The sequence below is a fragment of the Tursiops truncatus genome, chromosome 1 (assembly GCF_011762595.2).
Source record: "Tursiops truncatus isolate mTurTru1 chromosome 1, mTurTru1.mat.Y, whole genome shotgun sequence".
Taxonomy (NCBI): Eukaryota; Metazoa; Chordata; class Mammalia; order Artiodactyla; family Delphinidae; genus Tursiops; species Tursiops truncatus.
In genome coordinates, this window is record NC_047034.1 from 53,700,549 (window position 1) to 53,714,951 (window position 14,403).

The 14,403-nt window shown below is 35.0% G+C and overlaps 1 protein-coding gene across 12 annotated transcripts in view; it reads left to right on the plus strand.

Moving 5' to 3' along the window:
- The window catches only part of COP1 (COP1 E3 ubiquitin ligase), a 276,406-nt gene that overhangs the window by 152,751 nt on the left and 109,252 nt on the right, over positions 1-14,403 (plus strand). For all 12 annotated transcript variants that reach the window (XM_033854790.2, XM_019952343.3, XM_019952342.3 and 9 more), the window contains 3 exons: positions 4,802-4,945; positions 8,288-8,396; positions 8,782-8,863. In XM_033854790.2, the coding sequence (XP_033710681.1) occupies positions 4,802-4,945; positions 8,288-8,396; positions 8,782-8,863 (335 nt within the window). The remainder of the gene's footprint in view (positions 1-4,801; positions 4,946-8,287; positions 8,397-8,781; positions 8,864-14,403) is intronic.

The window sequence follows — 14,403 nt, forward strand, 5'->3', positions numbered from 1 at the left end:
TTCATGCATAGGGTAACTAGTAGGATGCACAAACTGTAACTATTAATTGTCTCTAGGGAGGCCAGTCGGGTGCTTATTTGGCAAGATTGGGAGGGAGAATTGCTTTTCTCTATACTTTTTGAACCATTGCCTATACATATATGTATTTTTTAAAATAAAATAAGTTTTAAGAAAAGATTCAAGCCAGGTTGTGAAGGATCTTCGGTAATGGAGTTTGGATTTTTCATGGTAGTAAATGAAGATAATTATGTGAATAGAGCTGTGTTTTAGGAAATTTTACCTAATATCAGTCCTTCAAATGGATTAGAAAAGATAAAAGTCAGGACTGGCAGACTTGTAAGGAGGCTATTGCAATAGTCCAGGTTTGTGTTAATGCATATTTATGCAAATTTATCAAATGTGTTTTGGTTTAACGTCCTGGTTTTCCATCAGCTAGGTCAATTTTTGGCACATAGCAGGCACGCTGGTTATTTGATGGATGAGAATATTCAAGCATTATCCATTTTCTTCCAGTGGGCCTTCGTAATCATTGACTCTTGACTCCTCTGGCATGTTTTGTTCTTATCATTTGGCATTTGCTTATTTTAATAATAATAATAAAAAAATTTTCCCACTAATTATAAACCCTGTGAGGCTACTTTGCTCTCTTTTTTTCTCCCTCTATTTAAATTGTTGCACAGGATGAATTATGATATGTCATTACTGTCATATATAAAATGTAGTAGGTACCATTATTTTATGTTGTTATTACTGTTTATCTTGCCTTTGTGTGTGTTCCTTGAAGACTAGCTGTTTTGTTCTCATTAAAATGGGAGTTTTGCTTAGTGATTGAGAGCATAGACTCTGAAACTAGATGACTTGACTTGGAATTATCCAGTGAACATTGAGCAAATTACTTAACTTTAGTATACCTCAGTTTCCTTATCTATACAGTAGAGATTTGAAGATTAAATATATTTTATGTAAAGTGTTTAAAACAATGCTTGACACATAGTGTTAATTATGTTATGGAAGTTTTCGCAGGTACTACTGATTTGGAAGAAAGTCAGTTGAATAACCTCAATTCTTAAGTACTTTCCCTGTGTTTGTATTCTTTAAAGGTCTGCTCATTTCTTTTCATTAAAAAGGCCATTTCTGAACCTTTCTTTGTTTCCTTGAAATTATAGCAGCCCCTGTCTCTTGGAGCACACTAACATGGTAATGAATTGGACCTTTAACAACTTTGTTCACTTTACATTTTCTTTTTTTAAAAATTTGTTTTTTATTTCATTCTATTTTTTAAATTTATTTTTGGCTGCATCGGATCTTAGTTGCAGCATGCGGGCTCTTCCTTGCGGCGCTCGGCTTCTCTCTAGTTGTGGCGTGTGGGCTTCTTTCTAGTTGTGGCACTCAGGCTCCAGAGCGTGCAGACTCAGTAGTTGCAGTGTGCGGGCTCCAGTGCACGTGGGCTCTGTAGTTGTGGCACACAGGCTTAGTTGCCCCGCGGCATGTGGGATCTTAGTTCCCCGACCAGGGATCGAACCTGTGTCCCCTGTATTGGAAGGTGGATTCTTAATCACTGGACCACCAGGGAAGTCCCCACTTTACATTTTCTTTTGATAAATTGGATTCTAGTGTTCAGGGATATTAATTCACCTTGTTCGCTAATACATGTTTTATAATTACATAAAAATATGACAGTGGGAATACTGACAAAATTCCCTTCTTGAGATATTGACGTCTTTACATTGCTTTGTGCTCCACGGTACTAGATGTATGCATTTATCAGGTGTCCTGTGTGGCCTGTTGCCTTGATGCTTAATCACGTGACTGATGGCCCTTTTGACAAAGAACATAGCCAGTTTCCCACAGCTGAATTACATTTTATAACTGCTTAAATAAATCACTTTTTAAAAACAGTTGAAACATTCCAAGTGTGAAAGACAAATGCAGTTTATTTTCATGTTTAAGTCCACATTCATATAATTTTTCAAAATGTCTTTTAAATTTAAAAAATTCTATGAAACTCAATTTATTATTGCAATTAACTTTCATAAACCACTTGTTTTATTACTGGTGATAGTGGATAGCAGAAATGAATTTTGTATAACAAGACTTCTTATAGTTCTTTTTTGAATTTCATTGCACAAGCAAGTATGTTTTAATTTGTTTACCTTTTTGTTTTTATTTCAGCCTAACTAATCATTGTTTATTATTTTTGTTTTATCAGATTTCATAAATTAAAACAGTTGAAATACTGTATTGTGAAATAAGAACCCATCTATTTTGAATTAGCTCTCTGCACCTGAAAACTACATTATTCTTTTGAGTTATTCCATGATCTATTTCTAGAGTCTAACTTTGTTTTCTTTGGGAACAAATATGATTAAATCTGTGTGAGGTTGGGAACAAATGATTCATGTTTGGAAGTACTTAAATTCTGAGTCTTAATTACGTGGAAGTACTTGCATTTTTTTTTTTTTTAAAGGAAGCTGTTTGTCTTCTTTTTCCTTTTAACCAGAATTTACTAGCAATAATACTATTCTTTATACTTTTTGATCAGTATTTCTATTAAAATCTTGTTTTCAAACTACAGAAAACCTCAATATCCTAGAATATTAAGAAAGGATACTATCTAGGTCCTTGTAATACTAACATATTAAGAAGAAAACAGAACCAGAATGTAAGAAAACGATAGCAGTAAAGTCAAAACAAAAAGTTAATTTTTTAGTATGGGAGTTAATAATGATCTGATATAGCTAAAAAATAACTTTGTTGAAAAAAGAGAGCTGTGTGGAATAACGAGGTAGCAAAGGAAGAAATAATAGACTCAATTTCTTATTTAATATCATCAAATCCATTCCTTTGACAGCATTTTAATTTATATGCCAGTTTTCTTCCTGCAGTATCTTTTGACTTTTATTTTAATAAGTTAGTGTTTAAACTTTTTTTGTATTAAAAACAAATAATTTGGAAGTGGCATGTTGACTTTTACTCGTACAACATTTGGAATGTTTTTGACTTATTAGCCATGCATGTTTGTAGGAGGAGGAAAAGTATTTAGAGATAACATAACTGGTATTCCCTTGAAGTCTCAGCCATAACAAAATTTCCTGTTAAGGATAGGATTTCTGATAACTCTGTCCTTTGACAGACACAGTAATATTTCTCCTTCTGTGGCATGAGGCTGTGAGTATAAATTGAGTTGGGATAGATGAATAGTTGCCATCAATACAGTTATGCTGGATTAGAGTCCGCAGGGCAGATGACATTAGCTGAGACAGCAGTTCAGCTGAAATTGTTGTACAGATAAATCTATTGCATTGCTACATAGTCATACTGTATTGGAGGGAGCATTTGCCGAATTGTGCAATAGTCAATGACATTTAATCAAATTCCTTTAAAAAATTTATAAAATTAAGGAAGGATTTAAAGCTATAATGAAAACTGAGCATTTAAAAGTGTATTTTTATGGGAAGTATTCTTAATGTGTCCTTATTTTCCTTATTTATTATCAGCTTAGCAAAGATTCTTACTATATTATTAACTAACCATATATTTTTTGGTAAAAGGATATCACAGTTAATCTATGCAGTAGAGTATGTCATGTAGGTATTTGTATGCATTTAGTAAATGCTTGAAATATGCAGAGTACTAGCATATCATTTTAGCCACTTACAAGATGCTTTGGGCAGGTTACCTCAACTCTAGTCCTCAGTTTTCTCATGTGTAAAATGTGGATAAATTAATACTTATCTCATAGGTTATGATGAGAGTTAAATGAGTTAATATGTGCAGTGGTTATAGTTAGTGAGTGGTCAATGAATGTTTATTATTATTATATAATTAGTTGAAGATCAATAAGAATTCTTTTGTATTCTCTAATTTTATGAATAAGCTTCTAGAAAGATGCTTAACTCATTGAGAAATAATGTATTTGATGATTCATTTTACTCTTAATTCCATTAGGTCACTTAGTATTCTTGCTGATTATGTAGCAACTTTTTTAGGACTCCAAGTTGAGGTCTATAAAGGTGAATAAAGCCTTGTGCTCTGCTTTGAAGTAGCTTATTTTGAAACTTCTATTAAAAAGTCAGTAAGAGGGGTGAATTTCCTAAGTAACTTGAATTGGAGAGATTTTTAGTTTTTCCCTTGTTTGTTTGTGGTTCATAAATCAGAGAGATCATATCTGATTGGGAGATTAGAAATGGATTGGGGGAAACATAATGATTATTCAAAGATTCCATTCTTATGTGTATTTTATCCTTTTGTCGTCACCTCTTCCTTAATCGCTTCAGTAATTCAGCTTGTGTACTCATTTATTTATTAAATAACTTTAAAAATTGTGAAATCCTATCATCCCCACAGTATGGTAGGAAGGGAAATAGCTAGAATTTATGGAAAGATTTATTGGCAATTCTCTTTTGACGTATTTTTAATGTGCCAAACTATTGAATCTTCCCTCACTACTTTTACAGTATTACTTGTTAGCCTTGACAGTTGGGTGTGTCGTTTGTAATATGGTTACTAAAGCCAAATTGAAAAACACGTCAAGTTACTAGGAACACAAGAACCATCTATGGTTCAGAATTGTGTAGCTGTGCACAGTTCTCCACCACTTGTAATTTTATATGCCTTGACAATGACTTAATCTGGACATAAGGTCTAGTACAATTTGAGGGCATTTCAAGTAGATCTATTATCCTTGTAGACAGAATCACTTTAGAAATAGAAAAAAACAAATTCTGAAATGTTGTCACTGTAAACATCACAAGGGTAGGTAAATAGTCTTACTGACCCACGTATGTACTTTTTCCCTTAGTATTGAATTTGACCGGGATTGTGACTACTTTGCAATTGCTGGGGTTACAAAGAAGATTAAAGTCTATGAATATGGCACAGTCATTCAGGATGCGGTGGATATTCATTACCCTGAAAATGAAATGACCTGCAATTCCAAAATCAGGTATTTACATTATTTCCTTGGCCTAATGCAGTGTGTATATAACAGTTAGTATCTATAATTAGTATGAGTTTGTTATGGTACCTTTTCGTGAGACTCCTTACTCATTCATGGTGAACACTTTAATTGTATACAGAGGATACGTCAGAATATCTTTTTTATAGACATGGGTTGCTTTTTCCCTGTGGGGGTTAGTAGTTAGTGTTTTTCTGTTTGCCAGATGAAAATCCTCTTTCTTTCACTTAATCAAATAAAGGTCTTTATTGTAGATGGCCTTTCATGGGGTATTTTTTTTTAACATCTTTATTGGAGTATAATTGCTTTACACTGGTGTGTTAGTTTCTGCTTTATAACACAGTGAATCAGTTATACATATACATATGTTCCCATATCTCTTCCCTCTTGTGTCTCCCTCCCTCCCACCCTCCCTATCCCACCCTCCCTATCCCACCCCTCTAGGTGGTCACAAGCCACCTAGCTATTTCCCTGTGCTATGTGGCTGCTTCCCACTAGCTATCTATTTTACGTTTGGTAGTGTATATATGTCCATGCCACTCTCCCACTTTGTCACAGCTTACCCTTCCCACTCCCCATATCCTCAAGTCTGTTCTCTAGTAGGTCTGTGTCTTTATTCCCGTCCTACCCCTAGGTTCTTCGTGACCTTTTTTTTTATTATTCCTTAGGTTACATATATATGTGTTAGCATACGGTATTTGTTTTTGTCTTTCTGACTTACTTCACTCTGTATGACAGACTCTAGGTCCACCCACCTCACTACAGATATCTCAATTTCGTTTCTTTTTATGGCTGAGTAATATTCCATTGTATATATGTGCCACATCTTTACCCATTCATCCGATGATGGACACTTAGGTTGCTTCCATGTCCTGGCTATTGTAAATAGAGCTGCAATGAACATTTTGGTACATGACTCTTTTTGAATTATGGTTTTTCAGGGTATATGCCCAGTAGTGGGATTGCTGGGTCGTATGGTAGGTCTATTTGTAGTTTTTTAAGGAAACTCCATACTGTTCTCCATAGTGGCTGTATCAATTTATATTCCCACCAGCAGTGCAAGAGTGTTCCCTTTTCTCCACACCCTCTCCAGCATTTATTTCTAGATTTTTTGATGATGGCCATTCTGACCGGTGTGAGATGATATCTCACTGTAGTTTTGATTTGCATTTCTCTAATGATTAATGATGTTGAACATTCTTTCATGTGTTTGTTGGCAATCTGTATATCTTCTTTGGAGAAATGTCTATTTAGGTCTTCTGCCCGTAGCCCAATGAATAGTGTCTCAGAGTTAAGAATTTTTCCTCTAGCATGCGTATATCTAAACATTATAATTGTTTACAGTTTTAAGAATTCTTTTCAGAAGAACATTTTGCTTCTTTTCATGAGGGCATAGTATTTAAGTTTCATGTGTTAGGGATTAGAGTTCATAATTAGTGCTTTTTAAACCCTGAGTACTGTTAAGGCTGCAGAAACTGGACCCTACTTCTGATCTCCACCCCCGCCCCATGCCCCACCCCCAAATCTTGGAGGAATCCTAGAATCTGTATTTTTAAAACAAGCTTCCCTGTTTTCATAGGCACTGGCTTAAAAGGGAGTGATGTAAGGAAATCACTTAATAATAAATTTATTTAGAACTTTCAACATTTTCCAGTCATCCTTGTACCTTTTTTATCTGGATGAATGACACATATAGTCAGTGTGTATATGTACTCATTTTAATAATGTTAATAATGTAGCAAGTATTGTAGTCTTTATTTGTTATAGCTTTCTTTTTTGTTTTCTAATTCGTTCATAAAAATGGTAGGCTGATAGTGCTCATTCATCAGTGGTGCTCATGATTGAGAATCTGTTATAGTTATTAGTTTATATACTTTATTCCTAAGTGAAAAGAATACAACGTGAGTAAGACATAACTTTATTGAAATCTAATGTGGCAGGCATTGTCCTAAGTGCTTTGTCTTAAGCTGACCGTTGTTGCCCCATTTTATACACAAGGGAGCTGAAGCACAAAAAGGTTCATTAACTTGCTTAAGATTGCACAGCTATTCTCTGGAGGAGCCAGGATTCAAACAGAAGTAGTTTGGTTCCAGAATCTGTGCTTCTAACCATTTCATGCTACTCATTTATAAAATAGGGGCTCTAATACTAATATGTATTTCATAGGATTGTACTTTAAGTAAATCCACATAATGCACTCAGCACAGTACTTGGCCCACATCAAGTAAATGTTACTATAATGAAAATATGGATTAGAGGGTTTACCTTTTCTGTCTTGACATATGTAAAAATTATGGCAGTACTCTATGCATCTTGGAATAAAGAGAAGGAAACAGTTCAAGGCTGGAAACTATGGGCTTGGGGCTGAAAGGATCAATATGTAAGCTTGCCTAAAACCAATTTGGAGCACACCAATTGTGAAAGTGAACTAAATTACCCAAAGCCGCAGCTAGTAAGTTGCAGATCTGGAATTTAAGCTCAGGTCTATCTAAATCCAAGGCTCTTAACTGTTTCATATAATTTCTCCCAGAAATTCTAACAAGTATACTTAAAGTTGCAAATGAACTCTTCCAACCCCTAAAATTTAGCATGAATGCAACTAGTAGAGAACAAAAAAGCTTTGTGTTCAAATGCTTGGAAATCACCTAGGTTAATTGCTTTGCTTTCTAGGTGACTTTTTTCTATAATATACATTAGCTTTACTGTATGCATGATGTGCATATGTGTCTAACCAAAAGAGTGTATTTTTAGATGTCGCATTCTCAGTTTTGAAACATTTGAGAATAGCTGAAACCATAAATGTTAAAAGTTTATTTAATTCTAACTGTTAAATGCATTTAATTGAAATTTCAGTCATACACTTACATTAGTTAAGATTTGGGTGTAAATACAGAAATCCAATTCAAAACCAGTTTATTGGTTTATATGATTGGGCACAGCTGGATCCAGGGGCCTAAATAGTCTGATTAGGTCTGTCATTCTGCCATGGCATGTTATTGCCCCCTTGGCCTCTATTATCTTCACTTACAGACGTGCTTTTCTCATGTATCAAGGATGGCCAGTAGCAACTTTAGGCTCATCATATCCATCTTCAAGCTCGTGACGAGCATGAAAAGTGGTTACAGGTCATAACTTGGTAGTTTCAGTTGAAAAATCTGGGAATTATTTGATACCTTTCTTCCCAGATGTATTGTGGGCAGAATAATGATTGTGAACTCATGTAAACCATTTTGAAAGGGTTCTAATCTTTCTGAACACATCAAAATTCTTTGTACCCATTGTTATTTATTTTTATGTAAAATGAGGCTTAACAGTATTCCTTTCTTTCAGCTGTATCAGTTGGAGTAGTTACCATAAGAACCTGTTAGCCAGCAGTGATTATGAAGGCACCGTCATCCTATGGGATGGATTCACAGGACAGAGGTCAAAGGTCTATCAGGTAAATAAGGTTACTAGTTACTTGTTTTAAGTATCACATTTTCACTTTTTAATAATTGTAGAGCTTCATGTGTTTTATAGTTACAAATTTAAAGTCATTATTTAGCATTTTCTATACCTATGTAATTCCAAAGAGATGCTTCTCTGAAGCATCTCTTCAGACTTCTTGCATTTGTAGAATGTATCAAATGAATTTCCAAAAGCAGTAATTTTGTAAATGTGTATATAAAAAGTTTAGGAACTACTTTGCATCTCATTTGTTTTCATAACCAGTTCTTTTCCCTCCCACCATAGTGATAAATTGGTATCAAGTTTGTTTGTTTTGCTTTATTTATTTTAAGATCTATATTCTGTTTGAGACTACTTTGTCTTCCTTCTCCATCCAGGAGCATGAGAAAAGGTGTTGGAGTGTTGACTTTAATTTGATGGATCCTAAACTCTTGGCTTCGGGTTCTGATGATGCAAAAGGTACTATTTGAGTTCCCTCCCCCAACTTAATTCCTTTTACTGACAGAGATGCAGATATTTATTGAAACTCATAACAATCCTTTGTGATTACTGATTATTCTAAACATAATCTACTAAGCACAAAAATCTATATTTCTTGGAGTGAAAGAAAAATGAATATGCTGCATCTTCATTATGATAATGTTTTCTGGGTTCATGCCACACTGTGACATTTTTATAACCAGTTCCTTTATATATACCATGAAATGAACTTCAGACATCTCTGTATTTTGAATTATATTAAATTCTGACTGCATACCAGAATCTTTTAATGAAGTTTATCATGTTTCAAGGCAAAAATTCTACATCTCTTTCTGCCAATTTTTTTTAAAATATAAATTTATTTATTTATTTTTGGCTGTGTTGGGTCTTCGTTGCTGTGTGCGGGCTTTCTCTAGTTGTGGTGAGCGGGGGCTACTCTTCGTTGTGGTGCATGGGCTTCTCATTGTCATAGCTTCTCTTGTTGCAGAGCACGGGCTCTAGACGCGCGGGCTTCATTAGTTGTGGCACATGGGCTCAGTAGTTGTGGCTTGCGGGCTCTAGAGCGCAGGCTCAGTAGTTGTGGTGCATGGGCTTAGTTGCTCCATGGCATGTGGGATCTTCCTGGACCAAGGCTCAAATCCGTGTCCCCTGCATTGGCAGGCGGATTCTTAACCACTGCTCCACCAGGGAAGCCCTCTTTCTGCCAATTTAATTTACCTCTCTTCTATTTTTTTTTTTTTTATTTTGGTATATCCATCTTTACTATTCATTCTTTTCTGTTAACCTTACTGTCTTGTTTTGGCCTGGTTCTTCTCATCATTATATTTATAAAGTCCTGTTAACAGGTTTCCTTTATCTTAATAGCCTTAATTTCTTTGCCCTTTCCTTCTTTTCAACATGTAACTTGCAGACTAGTGGATAGATAGGCAAGGGTGGCTCTACCATTGAAAACTTTATTTCACAATGATAGAGCTGTCCTATTCTGTAAAAGGGAAATGACATGACTGGCTTGACCCCAAAAAAGTTTTAGATCAGAAAGTAGCAAGTTGTTTACCCACAGTATATATAGATTGTAATACTTCGCTTCGCAATTGCTTTAAGAAATTATCTTCGAATTTCTGAATTATTTAGAGAATTGTGCTACAATTGACATTTTTATGTTGGAATACAAAGCTACATTAATGAAACTTTTTTTTTAAAAAATAATGTAGTGGGGTAGCCTTTATTGAGAATACTTGTGTACTTCCTCAGGAAAATAGAAGTAATTTAAGTAGGAAGAGCAATTTAAGTAGGAAGAGATTTTTTTTTAAATTACTTACTGATTTTATTTTTTTTAATTTATTTTTGGCTGCATTGGGTCTTCGTTGTGGCAAGCGGGGGCTACTCTTCTTTGCGGTGCGTGTGCTTCTCATTGCAGTGGCTTCTCTTCTTGCGGAGCATGGACTCTAGGCGCATGGGCTTCAGTAGTTGTGGCACGTGGTCTCAGTAGTTGTGGCACACGGGGTTAGTTGCTCCGCGGCATGTGGGATCTTCCCAGAGCAGGGACTGAACCCGTGTCCCCTGCATTGGCAGGCAGGTTCTTAACCACTGCGCCACAAGGGAAGTCCCTTGATTTTAAATTGTATTAAGATACACATAAAATAAACCATTTTAACCATTTTAAAGTATACTGCTCAATGGCATTAAGTACCTTCACATTGTTGTGCATCCTTCACCACTGTCAATCCATAGAACCTTTTTCGTATTGCAAACCTGAAACTCTGTGTCAGAAGCTGTTTCTGTTTTACTGAAACAGTAACTCCCCATTCCCCCTTCACCAGCCCCTGGCAATCACCTTTCTAATTTCTGTTTCTTGTGACTGGTTTATTTCACTTAGCATAATGTCTTTTAGGTTCATCCATGTTGTAGCATGTGTTAGAATTTTGTTCTTTTATAAGACCAAAAAATAATCTATTGTATGAATATACCACATTTTGTTTCATTCGTTGATGGATAGACACTTGGTTGCTTCCCCTTTCTGGCTATTGTGAATAATGCTGCTATGAACATGAATGGCAAAATATCTCTTCATATCCCTGCTTTAAGTTCTTCTGGGTATATACTCAGAAATGGAATTGCTGGATCATATGATACATACTTAATTTTTTTAGGAACTGCCATTCTGTTTCCCACAATGGCTGCACCATTTTATATTCCCACCAACAGTACCCAACTATTTCCATTTCTCCACATCCTTGCCAATACCTGTTCTTTTATTTTTCCTTTTTTTTTTAATAATGATTTTAATGGGTATGAAGTGGTATCTTACTGTGGTTTTGCTTTGCTGGCATTTCCCCAGTGATAGTGATGTTGAACATTTTTTCATGTGCTTATTAGCCATTTGTATATCTTCTGAGGAGAAAGGTTTATTCAGGCCCTATGCCAATTTTTTAATTGGGTTTTGTTGTTATTGAGTTTTGGAGTTCTCTATGTATTCTGAATATTAATCCCTTATCATGATTATCAAATATCCATTATATATGATTTATTAATATGTGCTTTGATGCACACAATTTTTTCATATTGATGAATTCCAAATTGCCTATTTTTTTCTTTTGTTGCCTGTGCCTTTTGTGTCATATTCAAGAAGTCATTGCCAAATCCAATGTAATAAAGCTTATGGCCTATTTTTCCGTCTAACAGTTTTATGGTTTTAGCTCTTACATTTGTGGCTTTGATCCATTTTGAGTTCACTTTTGTATATGGTGTAAAGTAAGGGTCTGACTTCATTTTTTACATGTGAATATCCAGTTTTCCCAGAACCACTTGTTGAAAAGATTGTCCTTTCTCCATTGAAAAGTCTTAGCACCCTAGTTAAAAATCATTTTATCATATCTCTGAGGGCTTATTTTTGGACTCTGTTCTTTTCCACTGGTCTATATATTTGTCATTATGCCACTACCATACTGTTTAGATTACTGTAGCTTTGTTTTGAAATCAGGAAGTGAGTCTTCCATTATTTTTTCTTCTTTTTCAAGATTGTTTCGGCTATTTTAGATCTATTAAGATTCCACATAAATCTTAGGATGGATTTCATTCTATTTCTGCAAAAAAAAACTTCATTGAGATTTTGTTACAGATTGCATTGAGGCTTATCGATTTAATTGATCTTTTCAAACCAGCTTTTGGTTTCATTGGTTTTCTCTATTGACTTCCTGATTTTAATTTATTGACTTTTGCTCTAATTTTTATTACTTCCCTTCTGCTTACTTTAGATTTAATTTGCACTTCTATTTCTAGTTTCCTAAATTGGAAGCTCAGATTATTGATTTTGCATCTTTTTTCTTTGCTTAATATGTGCATTCAGTGCTATAAATATTCCTCTGAGTGCTGCATCCCACAGATTTTGATAAGTTATATCTTCATTCTCATTTAGTTCAAAATATTCTTAAATTTCGCTTGAGGTTTTTTATTTGACTTATGTATTACTTAGAAGCATGTTGTTTGATCTCCAAGTATAATTCCATTGTGGTCTAAGAAATACACTGTATGATTTCCATTCTTTTAAATTTGTTAAGGTGTGTTTTATGGCTCAGAATGGATGAATGTTGCATGTGACTTTGAGAAGAATGTGTATCCCACTGTTGTTGGATAAAGTAATATGTAGATATCAATTATATTCAGTTGATTTATGGTTCTGTTGAGTTCAACTGTGTCCTTACTGATTTTCTGCTTGCTGTATCTGTCCATTTCTGATAGAAGGGTGTGACATTTTTTAGATTCTACATTAATCTGTGTATTTCTTCTTTTACTATACCACATTGTCTTGATTTGTAGCTTAAGTCTTGAAATCATTTAGTGTGAATCCTTCATCTTTGTTCTTGAAAATGATTTTAGCTCTTTACTTTCTCTGCTTTCCCATAAACAGTTTAGAATCAAGTTGCCAGTACCTACAGAAAATCCTGCTGGAATTTTGATTGAGATAGTATTGAATCTATAGATTAATATGGGATGAATTGATATCTTAATGCATTGAGACTTCCATTCCATGAACGTGGTTTATCTCTTCATATTTAGTCCTTTCTGGATTTCTCTTATCATAGTTTTATTGTTTTATAGTTTTTGAATGCAGATCTTGCACATTATTACAACTAAATAGTTTAATATTTGGTGCTATTGAAAATGGTATTTAAAATATTAATATCCATTCATTTTTTACTAGTTTATAGAAAAACAATTGATTTTTTAAATATAAATTACATTTCAACAACCTTGCTAAAGCACTCTTTACTTTTTTTTTTTTTACATCTTTATTGGAGTATAATTGCTTTACAATGGTGTGTTAGTTTCTGCTTTATAACAAAGTGAATCAGTTATACATATACCATATGTTCCCATATCTCTTCCCTCTGCATCTCCCTCCCTCCCAACCCCCCTCTCCCACCCCTCTAGGTGGTCACAAAGCACCGAGCTGATCTCCCTGTGCTATGCGGCTGCTTCCCACTAGCTATCTATTTTACGTTTGGTAGCGTATATATGTCCATGCCACTCTCTCACTTTTGACTGCACTCTTTACTTTTAAGAGATTATGTGTGGCGATTCCTTGGGCCAATCATGTTGGCAAACAGAAACATTAATACCTTTTCATTTTCAACATGTGTGCCTTTCTCTTTTTTTTGCTTGCTTTATTGTACTTGCAGGAACTTCCAGAACAAGAGTGGTGACAGCAAATATCCTTGCCTTGTTCCTGATCTTATGCGGAAAGCTTACAGTCTTTCATCATCAATATGATGTTAGATTTAGGTTTTGCATTAGGCATTTTTTTGTGTCAAGTTAAGGAAGTTCTGTTCTAGTTTGCTGAGAATTTTTTATCATGAATGGATGTTGAATTTTGTCATGCTTTTTCTGTATCTATTGAGATGATTCTATTGTTTTTCAGTATCATGAACTATAATGATCTGGTTTTTTTTAATTAATTAATTTTATTTTATTTATTTTGACTGTGTTGGGTCTTTGTTGCTGTGCGCGGGCTTTCTCCAGTTGCGGCAAAGGAGGGCTACTCTTCATTGCAGTGTGCAGGCTTTTCATTGCAGTGGCTTCTCTTGTTGCAGAGAACGGGCTCTAGGCACGCGGGCTTCAGTAGCTGTGGCTCGTGGGCTCAGTAGTTATGGCTCGCAGGCTCTAGAGCGCAGGCTCAGTAGTTGTGGCGCACGGGCTTAGTTGCTCCGCTGCATGTGGGATCTTCCTGGACCAGAGCTCAAATCCGTTTCCCCTGTATTGGCAGGCAGATTCTTAACCACTGCGCCACCAGGGAAGCCCTGTAATGATCTGTTTTCAAATCTTGAGGTAGCCTTACATTTCCAGGAAAAACCTCATCTTGGTCATGATGTATTATCTGTCTTTTCTATATTGTTAGATTTGATTTGCTAATTTTTTGGGGGGGAATTTTTACATCTATGTTTATGAGGGTTATTTTTTCTATGCTTGTAATGTCTTTTTGTATCAGGATAATGCTGGCCTCCTAAAATGATTTTCCTTTT